At 48.3% G+C, this 24,425-nt stretch overlaps 1 protein-coding gene across 3 annotated transcripts in view; it reads right to left on the bottom strand.

The window, feature by feature from the left end:
- Nucleotides 1–24,425, bottom strand: part of Abca4 (ATP binding cassette subfamily A member 4) — a 125,470-nt gene that overhangs the window by 76,567 nt on the left and 24,478 nt on the right. Inside the window, exons 7-11 of one of the 3 annotated variants that reach the window (XM_020163928.2) lie at nucleotides 10,996–11,085; nucleotides 8,783–9,023; nucleotides 7,259–7,398; nucleotides 6,544–6,660; nucleotides 5,678–5,875 (exon numbers count right to left, since the gene is read on the bottom strand). In XM_020163928.2, coding sequence (XP_020019517.1) covers nucleotides 5,678–5,875; nucleotides 6,544–6,660; nucleotides 7,259–7,398; nucleotides 8,783–9,023; nucleotides 10,996–11,085 — 786 coding nt within the window. Of the gene's footprint in view, nucleotides 1–5,677; nucleotides 5,876–6,543; nucleotides 6,954–7,258; nucleotides 7,399–8,782; nucleotides 9,024–10,995; nucleotides 11,086–24,425 lie in introns of those variants that run through there. The other 2 variants (XM_074050951.1, XM_074050952.1) reach the window with 2 other exon arrangements.

The raw sequence follows: 24,425 nt of genomic DNA, 5'->3' as shown, positions 1-24,425 counted from the left end.
GAGGAGCTGTCGGGTCCTGGTGAGCTTGGGGTTTAGAAAGATCTTACAGGGTGGGGGCTGAACAAAAGTGGCAAGAGCCTGGAGGCCCCGTGACCGGCAGAAGAGACAGACAGGCCTCTGCAAACAAAGGCCATGATGGAGAGGGAAGGAGGGAGGCATTTCAGGAGTAATTTGGAGGAAGGACTGACAGTCTCAGAGGAGTTGTGAAGTTATGAGTCTAGGTTGTACTCCCTCAGGTTGAATTACTGTTCTAGGAGTTCTCTGTGACAGCACTGCTGAGGCACTGTATGATGGCACCACCGAATGCTTCCTGGGAAGTGTGAGCCACTGGGGTCTCAGAGTTCACCGTCCTTATCAGATGAGCGCGGTTCAATACATGCAAATGTCTGAGCGAAGGAATGAGCGCAAAGCTTTTTGGGTTCCCACTCTAATCTAGTTATTTTCAAGCACGAAAGACCTGAATGCAGGAATGCCTATTACACGGGATATTACAAAATAATTGCTACCCTCATTGGACTCATTTTGTAATTTATCTAAATAATACTTACTCGGCTCCTATTAATGTGTATGCAGGGGAAAATGTTCTCATCAGAGTGAGACAGGTGTGGGTTAGAACTCTGGACCTCCCACCGACCTGCTTTTAGAAGGTTTTAATTCTATAGAGTGACAGCAATTATGCCTAGCGGGCAGGTAAGAGGGTGGCAGGAGACGACAGGTAAATCTCCCCTCCCTGGTCCTAACTCACAGCAGGGGCCATGCCATGACCCCAGCTGACCCCCAGCCTCGAGTCCATCCTCAGTCCAGTTCTAAGTTCCCAAGAGATTGACGAGGCATCCGTGTCTGTGAGTTGCTTGCTGGAGTTCGTGGCACTTGAGACAATATTGCTCTTCTGCTCTCTGTCTGCCTGTCGCTCGATTCCTCCCTACCTGCCCAACTCGTGTCAGCAGCCAAGGGTAGCTAGCGAACACCTGTACGTCTGCCTATAGCGCCTTGACTGCTTGCCACCTTTATCTTACTAATCCTATTTTTTTCTTATTCTAGCGTGAAAAATACACTCCCCGAGAACATTCTGGTTGGGAGGTGGCCAGAAACATGTAAGGTGCAGAAGAAAACCAGTCCAAAAACCCGACTACTGATAATTCACCAAGATAATCAACATGTAGATAATGAAGAGTTATGTACACATATTAACTGTGTGAACAGTCAGGAAAAGCAGTTAATGAATGCATGTTTTTTTTCACGATGTAGAGAAAAGTAGTTACTGGTTAAAGAACTATTTTTATACCTTGATCGGAGGTATTTTCCTATTAAAATCTGGCTGACTTCAGCTTCCTGATGTGAAATTTAAGACCTGATTAAAATCCACAGTGAACTCTAAATAGTATTTTATCTGCGCCAGGCTTAACCTTTTGCTAAACCGAGAAATCAAAGGGGAGGGGCATCTGTGTTTGTCTTAACTAAAGGGTAACCTGAGGAATAATTTATTAATTTTCGAATTCTGCTTTTTTTCCAGAAGCAAGATATACGTGGATAGAAACTCACAAAGTTATGAGTTTAAAAGTACACAGGTGGGAGTTTCAGATTTACCTACGCCAGGCCTCATTTGCTCTCAGTCTGCTTGGGTTGAAGAAGGGGGGATGGAAGGCATATGGAAACGATCGTTCCACATGTGAGAGGCATGGGGCTCCCCAAATGTTGCCATCATCCCTTTCCCTAGACCCCTGCCCACCTTCTAGTCAAGAGGTCTACTTTCACTTTTTTTCAGTGAAGGACAGGGGATTAGGGAAAGACAGAACCTAGATATGGCATGAAACAGTTTAGAAACCTCTTCCTTAGTGGTGGGGGGAGGTCTGAGGATAAGAAAAAACCCAGAGCCACCCAGCCATGGTGCACAGAAGTCCAGTGTGGGCCCAGCACTGTCCTCCTGTGGCCTCAGCTGAGCCAGCTCACTACAGATAACACGGAGAGTAACCCTGCAGGTCCTGGTTCACGCTCACACGAAGTTCTTCAAGCTGAGAAGCAGTGCATTCCTCATTGGTCCGTGGGCCAGAGGAGCCATGTGTGCCTGTCACCACCACAAGCCCAGCTGTCCTTTCATCCCAGTCCACTGCAAAGGCAGGTAAGGGACCCACAGCCTTCACCACCCTCACCACCCTGGCATGCCTGTATGATAAGTGGTGGGGGAGTCGCCCGTGCTCTGTGTCCTCCTCTCATTTTGTCCTCAACGACAGCTTTAGGAGGTCCTTGTAATTGTTACTAGGAACTTTACCAGAAAATTAAGACTGAGAATGAGAAAGTGACTCTGCAAGGGACAGGGTGACAGAAACAGAGATGCTGGCCCATTGTCCCCAGGACAGGTGGTAAGGTCCCACAGGCAGCTGCCCGACGTTGGCACAGAGTGGCCCCACCAAGACTCTGGCCCTTTTAGTGAGTGAAAAGAAACCCACTGGACTGCTCTCCCTTACTTCCTGTCATGAGCAAAGGCTCGGATATGCTCTTAGTTCTCAGAGCGTCTATCACTGCTCGATGTTACATGGATTGGGGTGACAGACTCTCATTCTAAGGAGTTCATTTGCTAATTTTCTTTAAATGATTTTTTAAATGTTTTCAGGATAGGCGGGGATGCAGCAATGAGCGGGCCGAGGAAGAAGGGCTAAGTCTCTCCAGCAAAGTCCTGTGATCAAAAGAGTCCCAGACTGTGCAATCAGCTCCACAGTGTCCTTCCTTCCCTGTCCTGGAGAGACTTTTGGAGTGGTTGGGGAAGAGCTTTCAGTGCCTGTGTGCTACTGAGCCGTCTTCGATCCTCAGGGTGGCGTGGGAGGATGGTCAGGTCTCCTCCAGACACCCCAAAACATAAGAGCAAGAGTGAACATTCCCGGGTAGTGGAAGAGACTTCATGCTCCCCACAGCCTCTTCTTCCAGTTCCTGGGCCCCTTGCTTTCTTCCCCTGCCCCCCAAGAGCAGGAAGATCAGAAAGGGCACAATTCTACATGCTGGGCTTCAGCTGCCATCAACACACCTCTCAGAAATCCCTGGGGGAGGCACTGACCTTTGGCCACACCATGTGGTCTCCCTCACTGCTTGGGATGTCCTGGTGGCTGAGGTGAGATCGATCGATCGATTAGCACGTTCATGATCCCTAGGGAGCATGAGGCTGGTGTAGACCAGGTTTGTTTTCATTCTTTTAATATTTATTAAGAGCTTACCATATGAGCATGAATGAATTGCTCACTGAATTCTCATTAACAAGCCTATTAGGTAAATTCTATTCATGTCCTCATCTTTCAGATGTGGAAACTGAGGCACAAAGAATAGAGATTTGAACACACACAAGACTCAATGCAGAGCCTGAATTCTTAGCTATGTGAGTGGTGGATGTGTATTAAGCACCTGTAGGATGCTACATTGAGCACAAACAACCTGAAAAAAATCCCTCAAGAAAACAAGACCTTTAAATCATGATTGGAATGTCAAACTAAACAAAAAACAAGTATTCTTTACAGTGCTTCATGAAACAATGTGAGAACTACTGAACTCCACTCTGCAAAACTAAAGGGGTAGCTCTCCCCCTTCTCCTCTCCCTGGCCCCAGGACAAGGGTGGATGGTGGGGCCTAGTCAGGGATGCAGGCTTAGCAGATAGAGGCACCAGGATAGGAGGGCAATGTCTGCTATGCTGTTGTGTGCAGTTGTATCAAGGCCCCCCAAATCTAATAGGTTTGCAAATATGCAGATGACCAGGCTTCTCCCTGGAAATTCCATCAGGTGATCTGGGTTGATGCTCAGGGATGTGTCCTGTAAATCACACTCCAGGTCCTTGTTGCTTCAGCTGAGTTGCTAGCTGCTTAGGAATGACCTGAACTCCAGAACTATGGCCACCAGGCCTGACACCTTCTGAAAAGCCACCTAGGGAGCGGGTTCTCTCACTTCCAGGGACCTGAAGAGGGTGACCATGAAGCTGGGCTCTTTCTCATTAGCTGGTTGTTGTTCTGCCCACAAGTTCAAGGTCGGGGAGCTTGCTCCTGAGGTCCTCAGCTTAACTTCCTGTCCTATTGCTCAGAGCTTCCTCTACCTGCTTAGGCCCAGCCAGTCCGTGGGTGAGGTCAGCCCCTAGAGGGGCACATTCCCAGAGGGTGTAAGGTCAAGAATTTGGAAATGACTAAGACTAGCTGGCACTGAGTAAGCTCCATCTGGCCACTCTGCCAGAAGTGGACACATGGGCAGCTCACTGTAATTGAACTGGGACAGAGGTCGGGCAGATATGAGGGGAGGGGCCGGGTTGCTCAGAGGAGAAAATGACCAAGCCTCTGTGAACACAGAAGGGTCTATTTGAGGGCCGAGTCTGAGCGAGTAGGTAGGACTGTGGGTGGTAGAGCACCAGTGGTAGAGCACTGGCCTAACATGCGTAAGGCCCTGGGCTTGATTCCCTAAAACTGAAAAAGAAGAGGCGGGGGTGGGGGGATCACTGCAGGCTTTAGTAGACTCCGTTTCTTCTTTCGGGAAAACATTGCCCCCCACTTCACAGTAGTCCCATAGTGGCCGTGTGACCCAGGCCTCCCAATCAGAGCCTGACCAATAGGGGAACTCTTGGGGAGTACTGTTTACTCTGTAGAAAAACCGCTCTCTCTTTTTGTGGAATTTCTGGTGTCAGGATGACCATGGAGGGCTGTCAGCAGCTGAGGCACCACCAGGGAGGGGTGCTGGCTAAGTGCTTTGGGGATGGAGTCATGAAGATTTTAACTGTGAGGGTGAGGCAAGCAGATGTGTGTGTGGAGTGTAACTGGTGTCAGTGTGGAGCAATGCCTGAGCCAACAGAACCAGACCCTGGAATCCAGGGAAGAAGCTGCTAGAACAGCCTGGTGCCAAGATGGCAAGGCCTTAGAGAGCCCAGAAAGCAAGAGGCAGAGATGAGACATGTACAGGAGATGGAGAAGGCAGAGCTGGGTGACCGGATGTGACAGGGGAACCGAGAGGTCAGCCGGGCTGGCTCTGAATTTGGGCACACCCAGACTTGGATCCTGCCTGCTGCTCCTAACAGCTGTGGGATCTTATTCAACGTTGTTAAGCCTTGGCGTCTGCATGCATGTCCCGGCAGAAATAACAGCACATACTTCATGGAGTTGTAGGGGGATTAAAGGAAGCTAAAAATGCCGGCGCCAAGTATCACTCAAGGAATGAAGAAGAAAGAAAAGTAAGGGTGACCCTAAAATCCCCAGCGTGAGAATCTGGACAAACACTGATGACATTAATCAGGACAGGTAATGCAGGAGGATAGGCTGGATGGGGGAGGACATGTTGAGCCTGATGTGCCCTCGGCTCTCGGGAAGGATTGTCCAGGAAGCCATGGACCTGGGACTTGAGGTTGGTGGACATGGGGAAATAGGTAGATGGTCATTGAAGCAATGGCTGATGGGAGGGGTGGAGGATGGACGTGCTGCAAGACGGGGGCGAGGGAACACTTATGAGGAAGGAGATACGACAAGGAAACTGCTCAGCTGTGGACAAAAGCTGTAGACGACAGGACCCGTTGGGGGTCCATGGGAATTCTTGTTTTTTCCAGTGGGGAAAATGAAAGTCTAAACCCAAGACCACTTTGACTGGCTAATGGATCTCTGGTCCCACCCATGGGACTATCTACAGGGGGTTCACGGTGGCCCCCAGGTTGCTTGTTGCCCTTACCTCAAGGTATTGACTAGCCAGGCGTAGGGAGCGGTCTGTGAGGTTGAACATGTCCCTCCAGTCAAAGTTGATCATGTCGTCACCCTGGCTCTCTCGGGGACCCTTGGAGAGGAAGTTTCGAATGGCTTCAGCAGAAACGCCTTCTTCGCCAAGCTGTCTATTCATGAAGTCTTTTACTGTTGGGTGCTCCAGGGTATCCTTGGGAAGAAACACAGTCACAGAAATGAGAACTTCCACAAAGGCTCTGGTTGTTCTGAGGGCATTTCCAATTTTTAATGAGTAAGGAGAGATACTAAGGCTCCTGAAAAATCTAGTGGGTTTTCCTTTCCCTCCATTACAAGGTGTACCTCTCTCTGTCCCATTTTCCCCAAACACCCCTGCATCACCCCTCTAGCATAGAGGGAAGGCAAATAGGGGGTGATGGAGAGAGGTGGGGCATGTAGAATGATACAGAGGAAGTGTTATTTTGAATGGATCTTTGTTGTTTTTTCTCTTTTAATTTTCCCTGCTGCACAGAATTCTAGTTTCTTGGCTTTGCAAAGCTGCAAATGAGACCAGGCAGAGCCAGGTGACCATCCTGGCCCTTGGAATCGGAGGCCTGCAAGTGAATTCATAAACCTGACAAAGTCATGGTCTTGTGGCAGCTTTTAGATTTTCCCTAGAATTCAAGACACATATTCCCCACTCAGAGCCAGTGACTTCCCTTGGTGACAACTTTCAGAATGAGCGCCTTTGAGCCCTGTTTGCTATAGTTCAATCCAATCCTGGTAGTGATGAACTCCTTCCTGGGAAAAGGAAATAAATGGAACTTTTCCAGCCCTTCCCCTCTACCCCATCCCCCGTCCTCTGACGCAAGCTGTGCTTACCCTGATCATGGTTATCTGTGTGCTCTTGTCAAAGAAGGACCAGATCTGGGGGCCCACTTCTCCCCAGACTCCAATCAGCTTTCTGAGGCGTGCCAGCTCTTCAAAAGTTGAATTGGCCTAAAATCAGACAGACAGACGGAGAGACAGAGACAGACAAGAAGGGAGGTAAAAAATTGAGCACGAACCTTTGGTTTTATCGTTCCTGCCCGTCATAAACCCTTAGTGTTTGGGGAAGGCTTTTCATGGGGTTTTTATTTTCCTGGTCTACTGGTGTTTCCCTGAACACCAGTGTTGCCAGCTTCCAGACTGACGGCATCTAATTTGCTAGTGTCTCAGAGGTGCAAGAACTACTGATCACAGCATTGTCTCAGGACTACTAAACACTGTATTTGGACTCCTCGCAGCCAAATGCTCTTCCTTCCTCTCTTTGTCTGTTCCAGGAAGCCAGGATTCAGAGAACTCTGAACCCTTCCATTAGGGATGGAATTCCGGCAGCGGGAAGGAAACCTCATTTTAGGGAGGAAGGCCGAGGCAGAGCCACTGCAGAAGCTATTGTAGGATGGCTATGGATGGAGAGGATCCCAAGAATCCACTCAGCGAAACACAACCAGGGGGCTCGGTGCCTGCTGGGGGAGCAGATTACGGCACACATGCACGCATACACACTGGCCTGGGAGGTCTATGGTACAAGGGACAAGATTGGCTGGGAACCTACATTCTTCAGGACCCTTTGCACGGCAGGGGAGTCAGGAGTGAAGAGGATTTTTCCCATCAGCAAAGGCTTTGCTGCCATCCATGCTATTTTGGTTAGAGGGTTTGACTCCAGGCTCTGGATCAATGCATTGCAGAAGGGTGCTGTGGGAGAGAAGGGGTAGTTTTAGAAACTCCCTGTTGCTCATAACTGAACATAGTCCTTCGTGCATTGAGCCACAGGTCTCATTCACATTCAGTTCCACGCTGGAGGATTTGACAATGACGTCATGCATTGCAGACTGGACCTCACCAATAACCAGTTAGTAACAAAATGCTACAGAGCCCTTTTTGTGGTTGTTGTTAATTTGGTGGGACTGGGGTTTGAACTCAAGACTTCACACTTGCACAGCAGCTTCTCTATCGCTTGAGCCACACCTCCGGTCCATTTTGCTTTGGTTATTTTGGATATGGGGTCTTACAAACTGTGTGCCAGGTCTGGCTTAGAGTTGGGATCTTCCTAATCTCAGCCTCCTAAGTAGCTAGGATTATAGGCGTGAACCACAGAACCTGTTGCAATGGCTTCATCAGAGGGACACTGCCCGGGGCCTCCCTTGTGGTTTATCCTGCTCTAGAAGGAGTTGGAGGCTTGTTTGTGATTATCGCAGGAAACAGAGGCCATTCTCAGATGAAAGGAAATGAAAGCCCAAGTAAAATTCCCTTTGCAATCTCAGCTCTAGCCTCAATAATTTCACTTCAGTGGGGAGAGGAGAGGAGAGGAGGGGAGGGGAGGGGAGGGGAGAGCGGGAGAGGAGGGGAGGGGAGGGGAGAGGAGAGCAGAAGACATGGAGAGATGATGAGGGGAACTTGTCCAAAGCACACTGCAGGCACGTACAGAACGACCACAGTGAAATCCCCTTGTGTTATTAATGTATGCTAGAGCGAAAATAAAATAAAAAAAGAATTTCACTTCTGGTAACGGTCTCTTTTTTGCTGTGTGTCTTAGAGCCAATTCCTTTTGATGTGTCTCTTTGCAATTTTTTAACCAGAGGGTCACCCATTTGTATTTCTTCCTCACTCTATCTTGCTTTATCTCACCAGAGCCAGGATACAAGACAAGGCAAGGCAGGTGGCTTGCCAGGAACTGGCCATTTGAACGTAATTCAGTGCCAGTCACACAGATTTTCATCGTGCCGTCTGTGAAACAGGTGCCTCAGACTTGATGACTTACTAGGACCCTCATAACCTGAGCTTTGCTTGTAGCTTCCAATTATTTGTCACTTTTCTCTGTCTCTAGGACTGAATGCCAGTTCAGTTACACCAGAGGGAAATGCTCTCTATTCCCTTTCAAGTGACCCTACACATCCAGAATGTCCTAGAAGCACCACTCTCTTCTACAAGGGAAAGTGGACTTTCTGGAAGAAGTCTCTCTGCCAGAGGCCACTTGTCAAGTCCCATGGGGCCTCAACCCCAGGACTGATTTCACCAGTAAGTGTAACCCATCCTCTTAATCAGCGGCTGATTTGCCCCAAAGACTCAGAAAACTTACTTGTTCTTTTGTCATAAGTGTAGATAGGATCTTTCCTTGTGGAGTCAATCCCCAGGAAGGCCTTATAGTTATTGTCTTCGTACCAGTTGAAGGAGAACACCCTAGAACCCCCTCCCTCTGGGTAGCCGCACAGGAGGTCAGACAGGATGCCCGACAGCTGCGTGAAGGTCTCGGGACCATTCTTCTGCAGGATAGGTCTGGTCACCCACAGCAGATCTTGAACACTTGACCGATGGATAAACTAGGGAAGGAAAAGTTTTCGGATTATTTTAAAGCAGCTAGAGTCAAAACTTCTACATATATGTCCGATTCCACACTTGAAAGAAAATTCCACTATTGTCAGCAGGCCTTAATCAGGAAAACAAAACTTATTCCATCTACTCAGGAGCTAGGAGAAACCCTAGTGAACTCCAAGGTATTTTAATGTCACCCCTCCTACTTCTTTGAGTTTCTTGGGATCGAGTCCTGGGGCAAATGTAGAGAGATTTCCCATAAGCCAGTTCCTGGATTGTATTGTCTTATCAAACTGGGAGGTAGAATGGTGGCTGGTGGCGGGGCATTTCTGTTCTTGAAAGACCAGGTCACCAAAAATCTCTTTGGCCAGATAGTGTAGAATTTGTTTTTTGTATATTTGAAGCTTAATTTGATCAAATGTGAACACTTCCATTTGCCTGAAATGTGATCTCTCTCTCTCTTTGTGTTTTAAGATTCAAGCAAATCTAGAATAGATGAAACCTCCATTCTTGGAGGAATGCCTTTCAAATTCTGTGCCACCTAAGAGGAGCCTGGTGGCCTTCTCCTCTCTACATGGCTGTCATGGCACAGGTGACCTCGTTCTCTGAAGAACAGGATCAGAGTCTCCAAGTGTCTTGGTTCCCATAAGGCCCCTAAGCTTTGCTGTCAGGGAAAATGCAAAATGAAAACAGGGCTGCTTTCGTCCCCACCCTCACCCCCAGCCCCCCCTTATTATTCATGTTCAAAGGCACTTGGAAATTTAGAAGCCCTTAGGATTCAGTCAGGTGAGTGCTGCTTACCTGCCTCCCACTCTCTGAGGCAGGCCAGCATCGCCTCTGAAACTGATGAGTGCCCGAGAGATGTGCTTACTGAGTCACGCCTGCAATCCCAGTCTGAGCCTCAGCAATACAGTCAGAATCTCCAACTGCCCCAGCAGCACTGAGTCTTAGGACAGTCTCGTTATCATGCTGCTCATTTATTTAATCAAAGCACTCAGAGATGAAGGGCGGGGCAAGGGTCACATGGTCTAATATCAGTCAATACAAATGGCCTTCTGCTTCCACTGAGCTCACGAATGCTGAGACTGCTACCTAGACAGGCAAGGAATCCCTGGCGTGCCCACGAGAATGAGGAGCGCACATGTGCTTTGGGAACTTTTTGCACTCTCTATCAACTTCGACTCAGTTCTCCTGGCACGAAGAATAGAGGGTAGAGACTCCCACCATGGCAGGCGGCTGTCAGTACAACAGGGCTCTCTAACGCTCCCTGCACGTCCGCTCAGGTTGACCTTAGTCTTATAAAAACAGCCTCTAACCATGCAGTCTTCCATGTTGGCTGAGCCTCCATCAGCTGGGACATTGAGGGGGGGAACATGTGGGGAAAAATCACATTTCGCCTTTTGTCTCTCTTTCCTTAGCATTCATTACAGTGGAAGAGACCTTCCTAGCTCACGAAATCTCTCCCACAAGGGTGTCAGTCTCCACCACCAATATTTCTTCATCACCAACCAACAACCGAGTTGGAAGAATCGACTTATGTGATGATAATTGGAGTGCAAACATATTTTATATTTTATATGTTATTGGGGAAGGATGCAGGAAAGCACTTAGAATAGCACCTGGAAGCACTGTATAAGGGGTGCTGTTGTTATTGGTGGCGTTTACTCATGTGGATTTTAAGAACATAAAAAAGTAACAGACGACTTAATTGGGTTGCAAGTCCTCTGATGATTTGTGCTGTACTAGGCACGTTGTTTATTCTAGAGAATTTATTCCTTCTGGGAGAATCAGAAGGATGGTTCTTTTTGCATCCTACCTAGGAGTATACATAACTCAGGATATGAACAGGTGTTTTGAAATTGCTAGTTGGAAAGAGAAAACGCATTTCTCCTTGAACAAGTGTGAGGTGCAATTAATTTACTTGTAATAGTGTGGTAAGTATTGTGAGTGAAATTACGACCAATAGAACAGGCCACTTACCTCTTGAATCCTAGGCAACATATCAGATAATGCTCTTCCCCAGGATCTCAGATTGATACCTTGAGAACTGCTGTCTAGGATGGTAGGAAGCTGTAATTGATAGAAAACAATATTTTAAAAAATACACGGGCCAGGTGTGGTGGCGAATGCCTGTGATCCCAGCACAGGTGGGAGGCTTGACATCTGAGGTTGGCTGGGGACAAAAAGTCTGAGACCCTATCTAAAAAATAACTGAAGCAAAAAGGGCTGTGGGTGTGGCTAAGAGGTAGAGCGCCTGCCTAGCAAGTGCAAGGTGTAAGTTCAATCCTCAGATCTGCAATCACAGACACAGACACACAGACACACACAGACACACACACACACACACACAGACACACACACACAGACACACATACAGACACACACATGCACACACAGACACACATACAGACACACACATGCACACACAGACACACAGACACACACACACACAGACACACACACACACACAGACACACACACACAGACACACATACAGACACACACATGCACACACAGACACACAGACACACACATACACACAGACACACACAGACACACACAGACACACACACATGCACACACACAGAGACACATGCATGCACACATGCACACACAGACACAGACACACACATGCACACACATGCACACAGAGACACACGTGCACACACACATGCACACACACACATGCACAGAGACACATGCGCACACACACAGAGACATGCACACACACAGACACACACACGCACGCACACACACACATGCACACAGGCGCTATCTGGTCTCCTGGATGCTTGAAGACCATTCTCTCCGTTCTTTCTGATTGAAGGACTTTTTCTGCAAGATTGCTTTCAGAAACAAAATTCTTTTCATCTAATGGAGAAAAATCAAAGGCTCTTATTCCAAGTTGCCTGCTGAGTTAGTCAATCAGAAATAGTTTCGTGGTGACGTTAAATACACCATAGTGATTCTGCTTGCTGGTTTAGTGACACCAAGCAAGACTCCTGGAGGAAGGAAAACAAGGCAGCTGGTGGAGTGTGAAGGAGGCTGCCGGGAGGGTGTCTGTCTGTTCACCTCGGGCTCTCTGCACACGGCCCGTTTCCTTCCCGACTCCTCCCGTGTGTCCTTTGGGCAGCTTGAGTCTTTTCCTCTGTTCACCTCTCCCTCATGGCAGGTCCCGCCACTTACATCACCCTTCTTTTGAAGCCGCTGGCTGAGCGGAGGGATATTTCCTTGCCAGTTCTCCAGTTGAGAGCAGAGTTCCTGTGAGGCCCTTGTGCATTTTCCATCTTGACAGGGAGCACGGCAGCCCTCAGGTTTGCTGCCTGCAAGGCCTGGAGTCTCATACAAAATCAAGTTCAAGTCCTGATTGACTTTTTTTTCCTTCGGAGTTTCAAAGCTGACCGAATTGCTGAAATCCTCTAAGAGTCTTTTAGCACTGAGTTCTACGTTTTAAGACAGTGGTTTTCCCAAGTGTGCCCCTCGAGTAGACCTGGAGGGAGTCCAGGGCACAAGCTTGACTTGTGATCCTGTCAAGTATTTGTGGCCCACAAGCCGCAAGTCTCAGCCTTTCATTAGACAGAGTGGTTCTCCGCAGTGACGCTGCACCAGATGAGCTTGCAGCAAAGCTGAGAAGCAGGTGGGTGAGGCCTTGGCCACCTGGGCTCCTGTGTCTACCTCTGCATCCTGGTGCCCTTTCTCCCTGAGGCAGGAGCAGGGGCCCTGGCATTCTCTGTGACCCTGAGAGCATGGAATAAATTTAGGTACACTCAGGGGACATTAGCGTTTCAGGCTTATCGTCCAACTGTAAAACAGAGGCTTTGTTATGCATGACAGACACAGGGGAAGAACTTTCCAGTCCTTCCTCCTTCACTCTGAGCACGGGTCCAGACATTGGACTTTCTTAAATTCCTTGAATACTGTTTCAGCGTTTGCTGGGCAAAGCAGTTTAATTCTGCCTTTCCTTTAGGAGCGTGGGGCTGAGTAGAGTGTGTAGGATGGGAGGAAGCAACCAGGTAAAAACTTGCCAAGGGCTAATGACTGAGGGCTGGGAGTGTGGCTCAGAGGTAGAGCGCTTGCCTAGCAAGTGAGAGGCCCTGGGTTTGATCCCCAGTACTGGGAAATAAAATGTGTGTGGATGGGTGGGAAGTTATCCCCAGGCCCTATCTCGCCTCCCTCCTACTGACCTGCCTGAGGTTCGTAGAGGTGAACAGGCAAGGGATGCAGGGACATGTCAGGAAATGCCATGTGGGCTTTTATCCTGACTGGACAGAATGGTGTAAGGGTGGGGAGACGGGCACATGGACCAGCCGTTGGATGAGGTGGGGGAATTGTCAGTTTTGCTGGACGTGATCTCAGTATCTTGGTTTCGGAGATACTTAGGAAGCGCGTGAGTAAGTGTGGAGCAGTAAGTTATCTGTAAGTTTTGTTATTTGCTCTACAAAACTTTAGGGAGGAAAAGGGAAAGAAGAGTGAAGATGAGAAGCGAGCCAAATGCTGGCAGCAGTGGAGGCAGCTGATGGGCTTGTGAGGTGCATTACCTCGCTCACTTCACGTCTAGAATAAAATGTTTTAACAATAAGCTTCTCGCGCAAAGGTAATTATCAAATAAATGGATATAAGTAAATACTTTCCCTCTCTGTTTTTCTCCCCCCAGGACTGCCTTTTCACTTCTCTCTGAGAACACTGAGCAGAATCGCCTCCTTGCTGGTCCTCTTGGCCGAGTTCCCTTCCTTCCCATCCTCCACACCGTGGCCTGAGTTACCACGCAAGCCAGTGTAATCACGCAACTTCCCCAGCTGGAATCTTCCCACTGTCTCCAGGAGAGAAGGTCAGTACCAGAGCTGGCTGGACACGCGTGGTTTCTTGCCTGCCTCTCCTCCTGCACACTGGATTCTGTCTGCCCGCACACATCAGCTTCCTGACTCTACTCCGTTGCTTGTTCTTTGCCAATCTGCTCTTTCAGGCCTCATTCCTGACCCAACTACCTGTGCGAGAGACGGTCGCCCAGGTGGGGACAGAGGCTCCTTCTTCTTCCACTCTTCGCCTGCCCTTATCTTGTCATGCTCTCCGAGTGCCTGTTTACTTCCCTGCTTGCCCTCATCGGTGGTGATTACTCTTCTGTCTACAGTCCTGCTGGGCTCGACGCCCCATGTAGACAGACAGGCACTGGATCTGTGTGCGAGGCTCACAGGAGCACCCAAAGTTTGGTGGATGATCCAGCAGGTTGGTTATAGTCAGCTGTTTGTCTGGCATGCTGTGCTCATGAACGACAAGCATTTGACATTTTTCATTTTTGTACCACTTAAAATTCTTATCCATTGCACTTCTGCAGCAGCTTAGGAAATTCCTCTCGTGCTGGGAAGTTGAGTAAAGTTTGTTTAGAGACCATGATAGACTCAGCAATGACCAGTGAAGGGAGACTGGTATACAAGTTGCTTTTTAAAAAGATTGTAAGTAAATTTTACTTTTTTGTCTTGAGGTCAAATTCTCTAATACTGGTGTCCTCTTAAAATGGATATAATGAAAGAGTAGTTATGACTTCCTAGAAATTCATAATTATTTCACAATTATTAATTACTGATTATCATTAATAGTTCAATCACTCAACTGTATAATTGAGTTATTGTTCAGGTAGCTCTGAATCAGAGACAGAACATGTCAGCCTGGGACCAAACCCAGGGCCTCACACATTCTAGGCAACCACTTTCCACTAGCTATGTCCTCCTGCCCCTCTTTTTCTTCTCTTAAGCTAACAAAAGAAACAGCCACTTACATGAAATCCAGGGTAAAGCTCCCCCTGAAATTGTCCCCACTTCTTCACCCAAGGGTAATCACCACTAGAAATTTCATGTGGATCCTTCCAGAAGTACCAAGCTTTGAGCTTCATGATATCTTTCCCTGGTTGGTGGTGACACATTTTGACCACAGTGTATAGTAAACCACATCAGCTTGTGTGTTGGGGTTTGGAGAATATCAGCCCAAATGCTTTTCTTACCTTCTCTAAAGACTAAAGTTCACTTCAAGCACAAGAGATTAGGGTTACTACCCTAGTCTATGCCAGCTGTGTGACAAGATACCATCAACTGGGTGGCCTATGAGCAACAGAAATTTATTCTTCACCATTCTAGAGGCTGGCCAGTCCACGATCAAGGCTGTGGTAGGTTTGATGTTAGGTGAGGCCCGTTTTCCGTTCCCAGAAGGAACATGGTTTTTTGTCTTCACATGATAGAAGAGGCAAGCTAGCTCTGGAGTCTGTCATAATGGCGCTAATGCAAACCATGACCTAATCACCTCACAAAGTCCCACCTCCTAATGCCATCATCCTGAGGACGGAACTTTCACCATAGGAATTTTGGGGAACACGTTTAAACCATAGCAAGCACTTCCCCTGCACTTTCATCAACCTGTTACCTAAGAGTTCTAAAAACAATCAGTGAAATGGGGCATAAGAAAGACCTCAAGAATAAAAACCACACCTTATAAATATTGCCTAGCACCGAGTAACTAGGCTCTGCCACTGGTGGGAGATTGAGGCCTGCCCACCTAAAGTTATAGTGCCTGCCTTAAAAAACAAACAAACAAACAAACAAACAAAAACCCTACATTTCCCAGAATCCCTTGCAAACAGGTGGTCATGTGACATGATTCTGACCAATAAGACATCAGGGGGTGGGGCTTCTGGAAATGATATTTTACCGGAGAGCCTTCCCCTGCCTGGAACACTGGTGTGCTCAGGGAGAGGACTTGAGGTTGTCACAGGGCAAGCACTTGTCCGGGGTGAGGTGGGAAATAAAGAGAAGCCTGGGCTCTTGGGTGGCCTTCTACAGGACTCTGCTTGGGAGGGAAACAAACCCCACTGGTTTTCAGCATTCTGTTGCAGTCAGTTGCAGTTTCTAATGATGGAGTCCCACATTTGTCAAGAATGGTTTGAGTGCCTGCTATGAGCCAGGTGCTAGAGACACAGCAAAGTCCTCCCTTCATGGAGAACTCTTCGAGAATGCCACTGATGTACCTTCATCCTTCCCATCCAATTACTGCGTTGTATACATCTCAGGACTCCCACATAGGACAGATAACCTGGCTCTAATCTCTCTTCGCTCTGAAGCTGCCAACTTCCTCCTCCACCCTTCAGTCGCACATCTTGGAAGTGTACTCAGTGACTTTCTCAGCAACACTTCTCCATCTTCCCCCTTCAACAGCCTACTAAGACGTTTCACCAGAGCCCCAGTTTCCTCCTGCTTTTCAAGCCCATTGGGTATCTTTGGTCTTTCCAGACCTCTGCTTTTCTCATGTGCAATCCCCCTGGCCACCTGATGTGCTCTTAGTGGCTTTGCTCTTTCTCTTCCTTTCCGTGAGCTCCTCTGCCTCCGTCTTCCTAAGAGTCAAGGTCCTCTGAGGTCCTGTGCTCCTTGCTCCTCTCACACTGCACACTCTTCCTGGATAATCTGTGGCCTTTTTTGATGACTTCTCGATCTACACTTCCCACCCAGACCTCTCCCTATTGCCTCAGCCTTACAGATCCAACCATGTACTGGACATTTGCCTGGGTCCACCACACCCTACATCAATGGCACTGTCTTCCCCGTCCATCTTCTGTTGGTATGACACCACACTCCGCCCAGAGTTATCACTGATGCTTCTCCATTCCCACCTGCATTAGTGACAAAATACCTGACACAACAACCTAAAATATTTATTTCAGGTCACCATTTGACGGATTTCAGTCTACAGTCCTTGGCGCCTTTGATTTGGGGTCCATGGAGAGGTATACCACCATGATGGCAGGAGCATGTAGAGGGAGTTCCTCACCTCATAGTGGTCAGGAAGCACTGAATGGGAAGGGGGCTGGGGACCAGGTATATCCTTCAAAGACACCCCCAGTGACCTACTTCCTCCAACTAGAGTTTCCAGAAATCTCCCAAAATAGTGGCACCAGTTGGGGACCAAGCAACATATTCAAACCCTAATACCATCCCATTGTCCAAATCTCCAGTCTGGGGGTCTAGGAACTGGTGCTGGGGAAGGGTGTGGGGCATATGAAAGCTTGGATGGGCACCTGAAAAACTGTGACAAGAGGAAGAGGGAATCAATGACCAGAGTTCAAATAAGCTATCCTAGAGGATAGGAAGGCATCAAAAGAGGGTCCAGGAGATCAGAGGCACAGAAACTAAGGAATTGTCACATTCACGTCTCCCAAAAGATTGGACACCAAGTAAATCAGTAACAAGTGCCTAACACTTTAGTCATTTCCCTCCAGAGGAATTTCTGAGTTTGTTGTCTCTCTTCCTCACTTGATTGTTGACTAGAGGTTGTCCATGGCTGAGTTTTGCCTATGTGGACATTGGTATCTCTCCATTCTCCTTTGCCTGAAGGGATATCCTGAGTTCGAGGCTACCACACACTCAGATCTTGAAACTCCATCTCACATCTGAGTCAACACACTAGAAAGCACCTACTAGTCACCTCTGTATCTGTCTACACATCTGCATGTCATACACGTTGCAAAGGCTCTTAATTTTGTCTTTGAAATTAGTTAGCTTTGAGTAACTCATTTACCGAATGATCTGGAATGAGTTTCAGTAACCATTATGAACCCTCAGGAATGTATGCAAAATTGGAAAACTGAACTGTAAACTGGGATTTTGAGTTTCACGTTTTATGAACACTAAATCAAGCAATAAAATTGAATAACATGAATATTTACTAATTTTAATTATTTTTGCAGTACTGAGGTTTGAACTCAGGGCCTTCACCTTGAGCTCTTCCACCAGCTCTTTTTTGTGATTGGGTTTTTCAAGATAGGGTCTCACAAACTATTTGCCCAGCTGGCCTCGAACTGAGATCCTCCTGATCTCAGTTCTGCTAGGATTACAGGCTTTTTGTATTTTAGAATAAAAAATTTTTCCACTTCAAGTCTTGGAACAAATTCATAAGCTTCTGCAAAGCTATGGCCTTAAGTGCTATGCCGATCACTTCAGGGATTAAGAGGGACACAATAGTCACTCCACCCCTTGCCATCCTCAGTCCACCCTCACTGGCAAGATTCAGCTCACCTGGAAGCACCTCACCTCACCTCACCTATCTCCCTTCCCCATGGCTTTGGATTCTGCTGGCCACTCTTATCTTCCCATTAATTGTCAGCACATCCATTATTTTTATATTTGTCTGCTATTATTGTTATGTGTCTGTCTTCCTCTAGATTATAAACTCCTTAAGTACAGAGATAGGTTTTATTTTGTTTTATATCTTTGGTACTCCATGGCTGGGTTGTATTAATGAATGAGAAATAGAATCTAGTAGAAAAGAGACAGAGTCTGTCAGGGTTTGAGGCGCCAGCGGTCAGCACGACTGGAGGGTGAGGGCAGTGACCGTGGACAGAAGGGGAGTGCCAGGAATTCCAGGTGGAGACAGGAATGTGAAGAAAGCCAGCAAGAGAGGGAGACCAGAGAGACAGATAAGAGCAAGGCAGGAGTCTAGGGGAGAGGGGACAGGGACACCACTTGAGATCCATGCCTGTGTCAGTCAGCATGCTCTTTTTGATCTTGCTAACGCTTTCATAATGTCCAAGAATCAAACATTGACTAAGCTTTTGCTATGTGCCCGACACTCGCTGTGTTTCCCCTCCTAGTTCTTCCCAGTGGAGCCGGTAAATCGGGGGTGTTGTAACACATTTCCTTTGAGATACCAATCACACCTCCGAGCAGTGCCCGGCTCCCAGGGACCTCCTATCTACAACTGGTCACCCTTACCTGACCAATGTCATAAATTAAAAGCCAGCTTTCCCAGCACTCTGGTCTCCTTTAGTCCCCTCCCCGACTCTCGATTCAAATTCATGGAATTGTTCCTGTCAAAAGAACCAGAAGAGCTGCCAGTTTATTTGAATGAAAATGGGGAGATATTTCTGGAGAAAAGGCTACAGACGACAATGGTAGCTATCATTACACACAGACACACATACTCGGATACATACATACAGACACACTCAGCCACACAGCCATGCACAGACACACAGACACACACACAGACATGCACAGATACACAGACACAAACACAGACACACAAACACACAGAGACACACACAGACACACACACTCAGCTTCCTACATTAACAAGTTCTCCTAACAGGGTTCAGCGCACCAACCCAAGGTCAAGTTTCTACTGCACCTCTCATGGAAGGTTGTACAAACAGATCTGAGGAAGGCTCCGTCTCACTGAGTGGTGGTTGCTCTCAGAGCCTTGATTCTGTGTGACAAGATCTTCACAAGTGGCAAAAAGATTTGGGCACAAGAGACCTGTTTGAGTTGTTAGGGGGCCAAAAATATGTCTTTCCTTTATGTTAGACAATATTTTATACCTTCTTAGAACAAAGCAAACCAGCTTCTGAAAACAACTTGGTAATGTCGGTTGGTGCCTTCGATCTAGCGAGTTAATGAACGAATGCGTCTACCAGCACAGGACAGGGGCATCTTGTGAGCTGACGTTTTTTTTAACTTTCTCTGATTCAAAGAAGACGATTTGGAAGTAAAGTCCAGGTTCAGCACAGCCAGAGGGCAGCAGGACTGTGGGGCAGAAACAAAGGCCAGAAAACGGGGGTTCTGATTTAATTTCTAAGCCAAAGGTAATTACGTAGCCTCAGGTTACAGTGACTTCATGGGGATGATGTGACCTATGGGAGCCGGTGGAAGACTCTGGGGTAGGGCTGGCTGGTTGTCCTATCTTGAGAGCACCCAGGCCAGAGGTGAAGGGCAGATGGAGCAGAGGACGGAAGCGCTGCTGGGCTCTGGGCTGCTGCTACAGGAAGGCCAGATTCATCCGGGAGGGAAGTTGTTGCCAGGCAACCGGGAGACTGTGGACTTGACTCTTGTTTGTTGCACCCTGACAGCTGGTAAGTGTCAGATGAAAAGAGGGGAAGCTTCTGGGTGGTGAGGGGCAACCAGGAGAGGCGCCCTGTGTGCGGGGAAGTGCGTCATGAGTGAAGAATTCGGACTCATTCACTGGGAGGGGCAGGGGGGACATGCCAAGCTGTCTACAGGGAGAGGTCACCGAGACGTGCTGTCTCCCCATGCCGTCTGAACCAGACGGTGGGCTCTGGGCCATGTGAACAGGCAAGTTACAAGACTCTCTTGGCTCAACAGAAACTGGGCCTTTTTCTCTCGGTGGTGACTTCCATGCTGGTATCTGTGGTTGATGAAAGAAAAGCCTGGTGGTGAAAGGTCATTGCCGTGAGACAGACGTCCCCCAGGCCCAGGGGTCTGAAGAAGGAATGAGCATGGGGCCTGCGCAGAGTGGTTGTGTTCTTGCTTTGGTGAGAGCCAAAGCCTTGGGTCTCAGTGTCCCCATTTCTCCTCTGTTGCAGATTTCACTACAATCCCATGAGATGTGTAGAACAGGCTTTGGTTGTACAGATGGGTTGACAGAAAGTTGTGTGCCAACCCAAAGTCGGGACCCAGACTCCTGACTTCTAAGAGATGCTTGTGTGCCCCAGTGGACAGCCCTGGACTCTGCTCCTCTCATTCCAGGTCCCAGGCTCTGGGGGGACACTGATGACATCATAAAGAAAGTCAAGGAGGGATCTATGGCTATGCTGACTTTATGGGAAGAAATTTGACAAGATGTGGTTTCAGTGGCTCTAGGAATCCTTGTCCCCGGGTATCTGTGGGAACCTACATTCCCCAGAGCTGGTGTTAGCTTCTCAGAGGTGATCCTAACCCATAAAAAATTAAAAGCTGTAGAAATGTAAGTTAGCAGAAGCTGAAATTCTTCTTAAAACCAATTCCCACCAAAGAGAACTAGTGCCTCACACATGGGTGCACAGACCATGGCTGCTCAACCTCTGTCGACTTAGTGAAGGACTAGGACCTCAGGATCCATCAGCCCCAAAGCAGCCTCAGCACCCAGGCCCCTCCTACGTCACTTTAGCTTTCACCTATCAATAATTCTTTTTAAATCTATAAAGTAAACATCCGATCAGCTGAGAAGATAAGCCCTGCTCTACTGCATGCCCGAAGCCTAAAAGAAACTGAGGCAGACAAATGATAAGTCCGTAAGTCCGATGTACATCCAGTGTCCACTGAAGGACTGTTCTCTTTCCTTTCTAGTTCTTGACTGATTGAAATCCATCATGATACACGCAAAGCTTTGCAGATGTAGGCAGAAAAATACTACTGCCATACTTGGTGTTGCTTCATGACTTTGAAAAATCCCCATTTTCTGGCTTAGTTTCCTTTCTGCCCACCAGTCCTGCTACTCTCTGGCACTGCAGGCACTGGGAACGCATGCCTTTCTCCCCCATCCTTGGCCCTTGGAAACAGAAGAAAGTTGACAGTGCAAAGGTTTAGGAAGCAGAAGAGGAAATCCTGAAGTGAGGTCCTCGTGGGGTCTTATTGTAAAATCCCAGAGAGGAGGGGGCTTTCCCAGACACTTTGTTGCCGTGATAGTCATCCGAAAATTGAAACATGTAGTTGAAATTTAACCAGGGCCAACCATTTAACCAAGATGAGCCCAGAGAGCCGAGCACAGGCCAGCTCTCACTGGGCAGTGTGCGGTCTACCCCGTTTCTTCTCGATGATCCGGGATGAGGTTGCAGAACCAGGGACAATGAGGGCCATTGACAGAGCAAGCAGTCAGGACCCCCAGGACTGCATCTTTTCTTCTCTGGAACTCAATGTTCAGCCAGCCCATGGTCACACGGACATGGGTGCAATGAGGTCAGAAAAATGAAAACCACAGTGGAGCAGAGGTTGGGGACAGGAAAGAAAGCTGAATCACAACACAGTGGGAGCATTTTTTAAAATGAGGGGACAACTGAGAGCCCAGGGGCCAGATTTCCTCTATCAACATGGTTGGGGTTGGGCAGGGAGGGAAACAGGTTTCCCAGCAGCGTGGCAGGTCTTGGCACCCACCTCGGTTCCCCTGCCGAACTTCCACAAATAAACGTTCCCAAGCAGAAGGGACAGATTTGCTTCTCAGCAAGATTTCAAAGCTGTGCACCAGAGTGGGAGAGAAAACAGGAAGGCTCATGATGGGGGGTAGAGGGGAGAGGGGATGGAATGGGGGGGGCAGTGTGCACGCCTGGGGCCAAATCAGATGGGATGGTTCCCAACCCCTCACCCGAAACTCACTGACTTGACTGACGCACCATTTTTTATGAGGTGCGAACATTTCAGGCAGTGATGGCAGTAATGATACCCTGGACCCAGCTCCGAGCTTCTGGGTTTCAAGGTGGGGGCGTGAAGCCCAAAAAAGCCCCAGGTAAAAACAAGTTCTTTCAAGCCATCCAGACGGAGGTGAAACCAAGGGGGTGAAATCCTGGAGAAAACTCAGCCACCTGGCTTGTTTTGTTCCCAGCCGATCTAGGTCACTAATTCGTGTGCGTGTGTGTGTGTGTGTGTGTGTGTGTGTGTGTGTGTGTGTGTGTGTGCCTGCGGGGGGGGGGGGTGTGGAAAGGCCATGGGCACTGCATTTGGATTATTTGAGGATGACAACATTCACTTCTGACCTCCGAAGGACACAGCAAAAACACAGCTGGCCACAGTAGGTGCTAACCCCCTCCCCAGGTTTCCACCCCCATCCCAGCTCATACACAACAGGGCAGGCGCCCTCACAGTGGCTCACTGAGGTTTTTCCTCTCTGTTTGTTAATGAGAACTGACTTGACATTTAAGAAAAACCTTATTACACTGGCTCCATGCACAAGACAAACAGCCGAGGAGGAGAGCCGGCCCAGCACCTGTGGCTGTGTGCCAACCAGCTGCAAAAACAGCCAGGCTGGAGAGGCTGGCTATGGTCCCCTGGGAGGGGTGAGGGTCTTCCCTAGCTGCTGTGTGCCTGCCTCAGGGTCGTTTTCCTAAAAGCACTGCTAGGTTGGATACGGAAGCAATAAAACTAAATGCCTAGCTGAATGCTTGCAATTTAGTCAAGTTCTTTATTTTATATTTGTTTAAATGTTGAGCTGCTGTATCCACTATCCAATGGAGTAGCACATTGGAGGGGCACCGGCTGGCTGGACAGGGTGTTTGCTCCTTGTTTGGGCCCATGTGTCCTGTTTTGGTCAGGTGTTTTCCACACAGAGGTGGAAGCAGGAGATTGTAAAATGGGGACTATCATCAGGAGTCAACGGAGGCTGGGGTGTAGTCTAGGCAATGTGTGGGTCTACTCCAGGCTCGGGGGCTCTCCAGCTCTACTAAGAGAACAGGTGGGAGGGAGCATCTTAGCAGCACCTGGACTTAGGGTGATCGAGGGCTCAAAGCCGCAGAGGGATTTGGGTGCAAAATGACTTTACTCGATTTATAGGAAGTAGACAAATTCCTTTGTTGTAGGTCAGGGATTCTTGGCCTTAGCTGGAATTTGGAATTATCTGGGAAGCTCTCAAAAATACAGATATGCGGGTTGTACCCTGCACCAACTGACTCAGGATTTCAGGGAGTGGGGGCTCAGCAAGTGTAGCCAAGCCTGGGAACTGCTGTTGTGGGGGACAGATGGGGTGGGGGTTGGTCTTTCACAGCTGCGCTGCTGTGTAACAGGGTTTGTTTGTTTCTGGTCTGTGAGTTGAGGGAAGGTGGGAGGTCCATGGCTGGACCTTGGCCTCAGGGCAGCGCCTGATCACTGGCAGGTGTCTGTTCAGGTGTGAGACGTGGATGTACATACGGAGATGTTGAGCGAGCACCCTGACCCATCTGACGTCAGTGAGGACAACTGGCAAAAGTCAGTCCCTTTGTCTGAACCCAAAGAAAGGCAGAAGGAAAGACTTTCTGTTGTTTTTGTTATTTGTTTGTGAGTTTTGTCTGTAATGGGGTTTGGATCCAGAGCTTCACGCTTGCTAGGCAAGTGCTGTACCACCTGAGCCACTCCACCAGCCCCAACTTTCTGATCTTTCTTGTTTGATAAGTGAACATTCTAAAGTCATGACCTGAGTTTGGGGTCTTCAAAGTCTTCGGGTTCAGAGTTTCCCTGAAGGCATATGTGTTGCACACTTGGTGCCTTTGGGAGGTGGTGGAATGTTTAATTTGCAGGCCCTGGTGGGAGGTCTTTAGATCATTGGGGTGTGCACTTGAGTGGATATTGGGACCCTAGGCCCTTCCTCTCTCTTTTGCTCACTGGACATGAGGTAAGTGCTTTTGTTCTATCGTGCAGTTCTTGTCACAGGAGCAAAAGTGATATGTCCACCAGATCTTGGACTGGATCCTCCAGAACTGTGAATCAAAATAACCTTTTTCTCCTTGTAAGTTGATTATCTCAGATGTTAGTTATAGAAATGAAAAGCTGAGAAACACAATGTCCAGTCACTAATGGAGAGTTCTGCCCTGGTGTGTCCTTACCCTGCTACACCCGGGACCAACATCTCTGAATGGATGGCTGTGCCCCAGGAGGTAAGCTCACTTATTCCAGCAGCTAAGGTGCTTCAAGACAAGA

The sequence above is a fragment of the Castor canadensis genome, chromosome 12, assembly GCF_047511655.1.
Source record: "Castor canadensis chromosome 12, mCasCan1.hap1v2, whole genome shotgun sequence".
Taxonomy (NCBI): Eukaryota; Metazoa; Chordata; class Mammalia; order Rodentia; family Castoridae; genus Castor; species Castor canadensis.
This window is presented reverse-complemented; position numbering and strand designations above follow the sequence as displayed.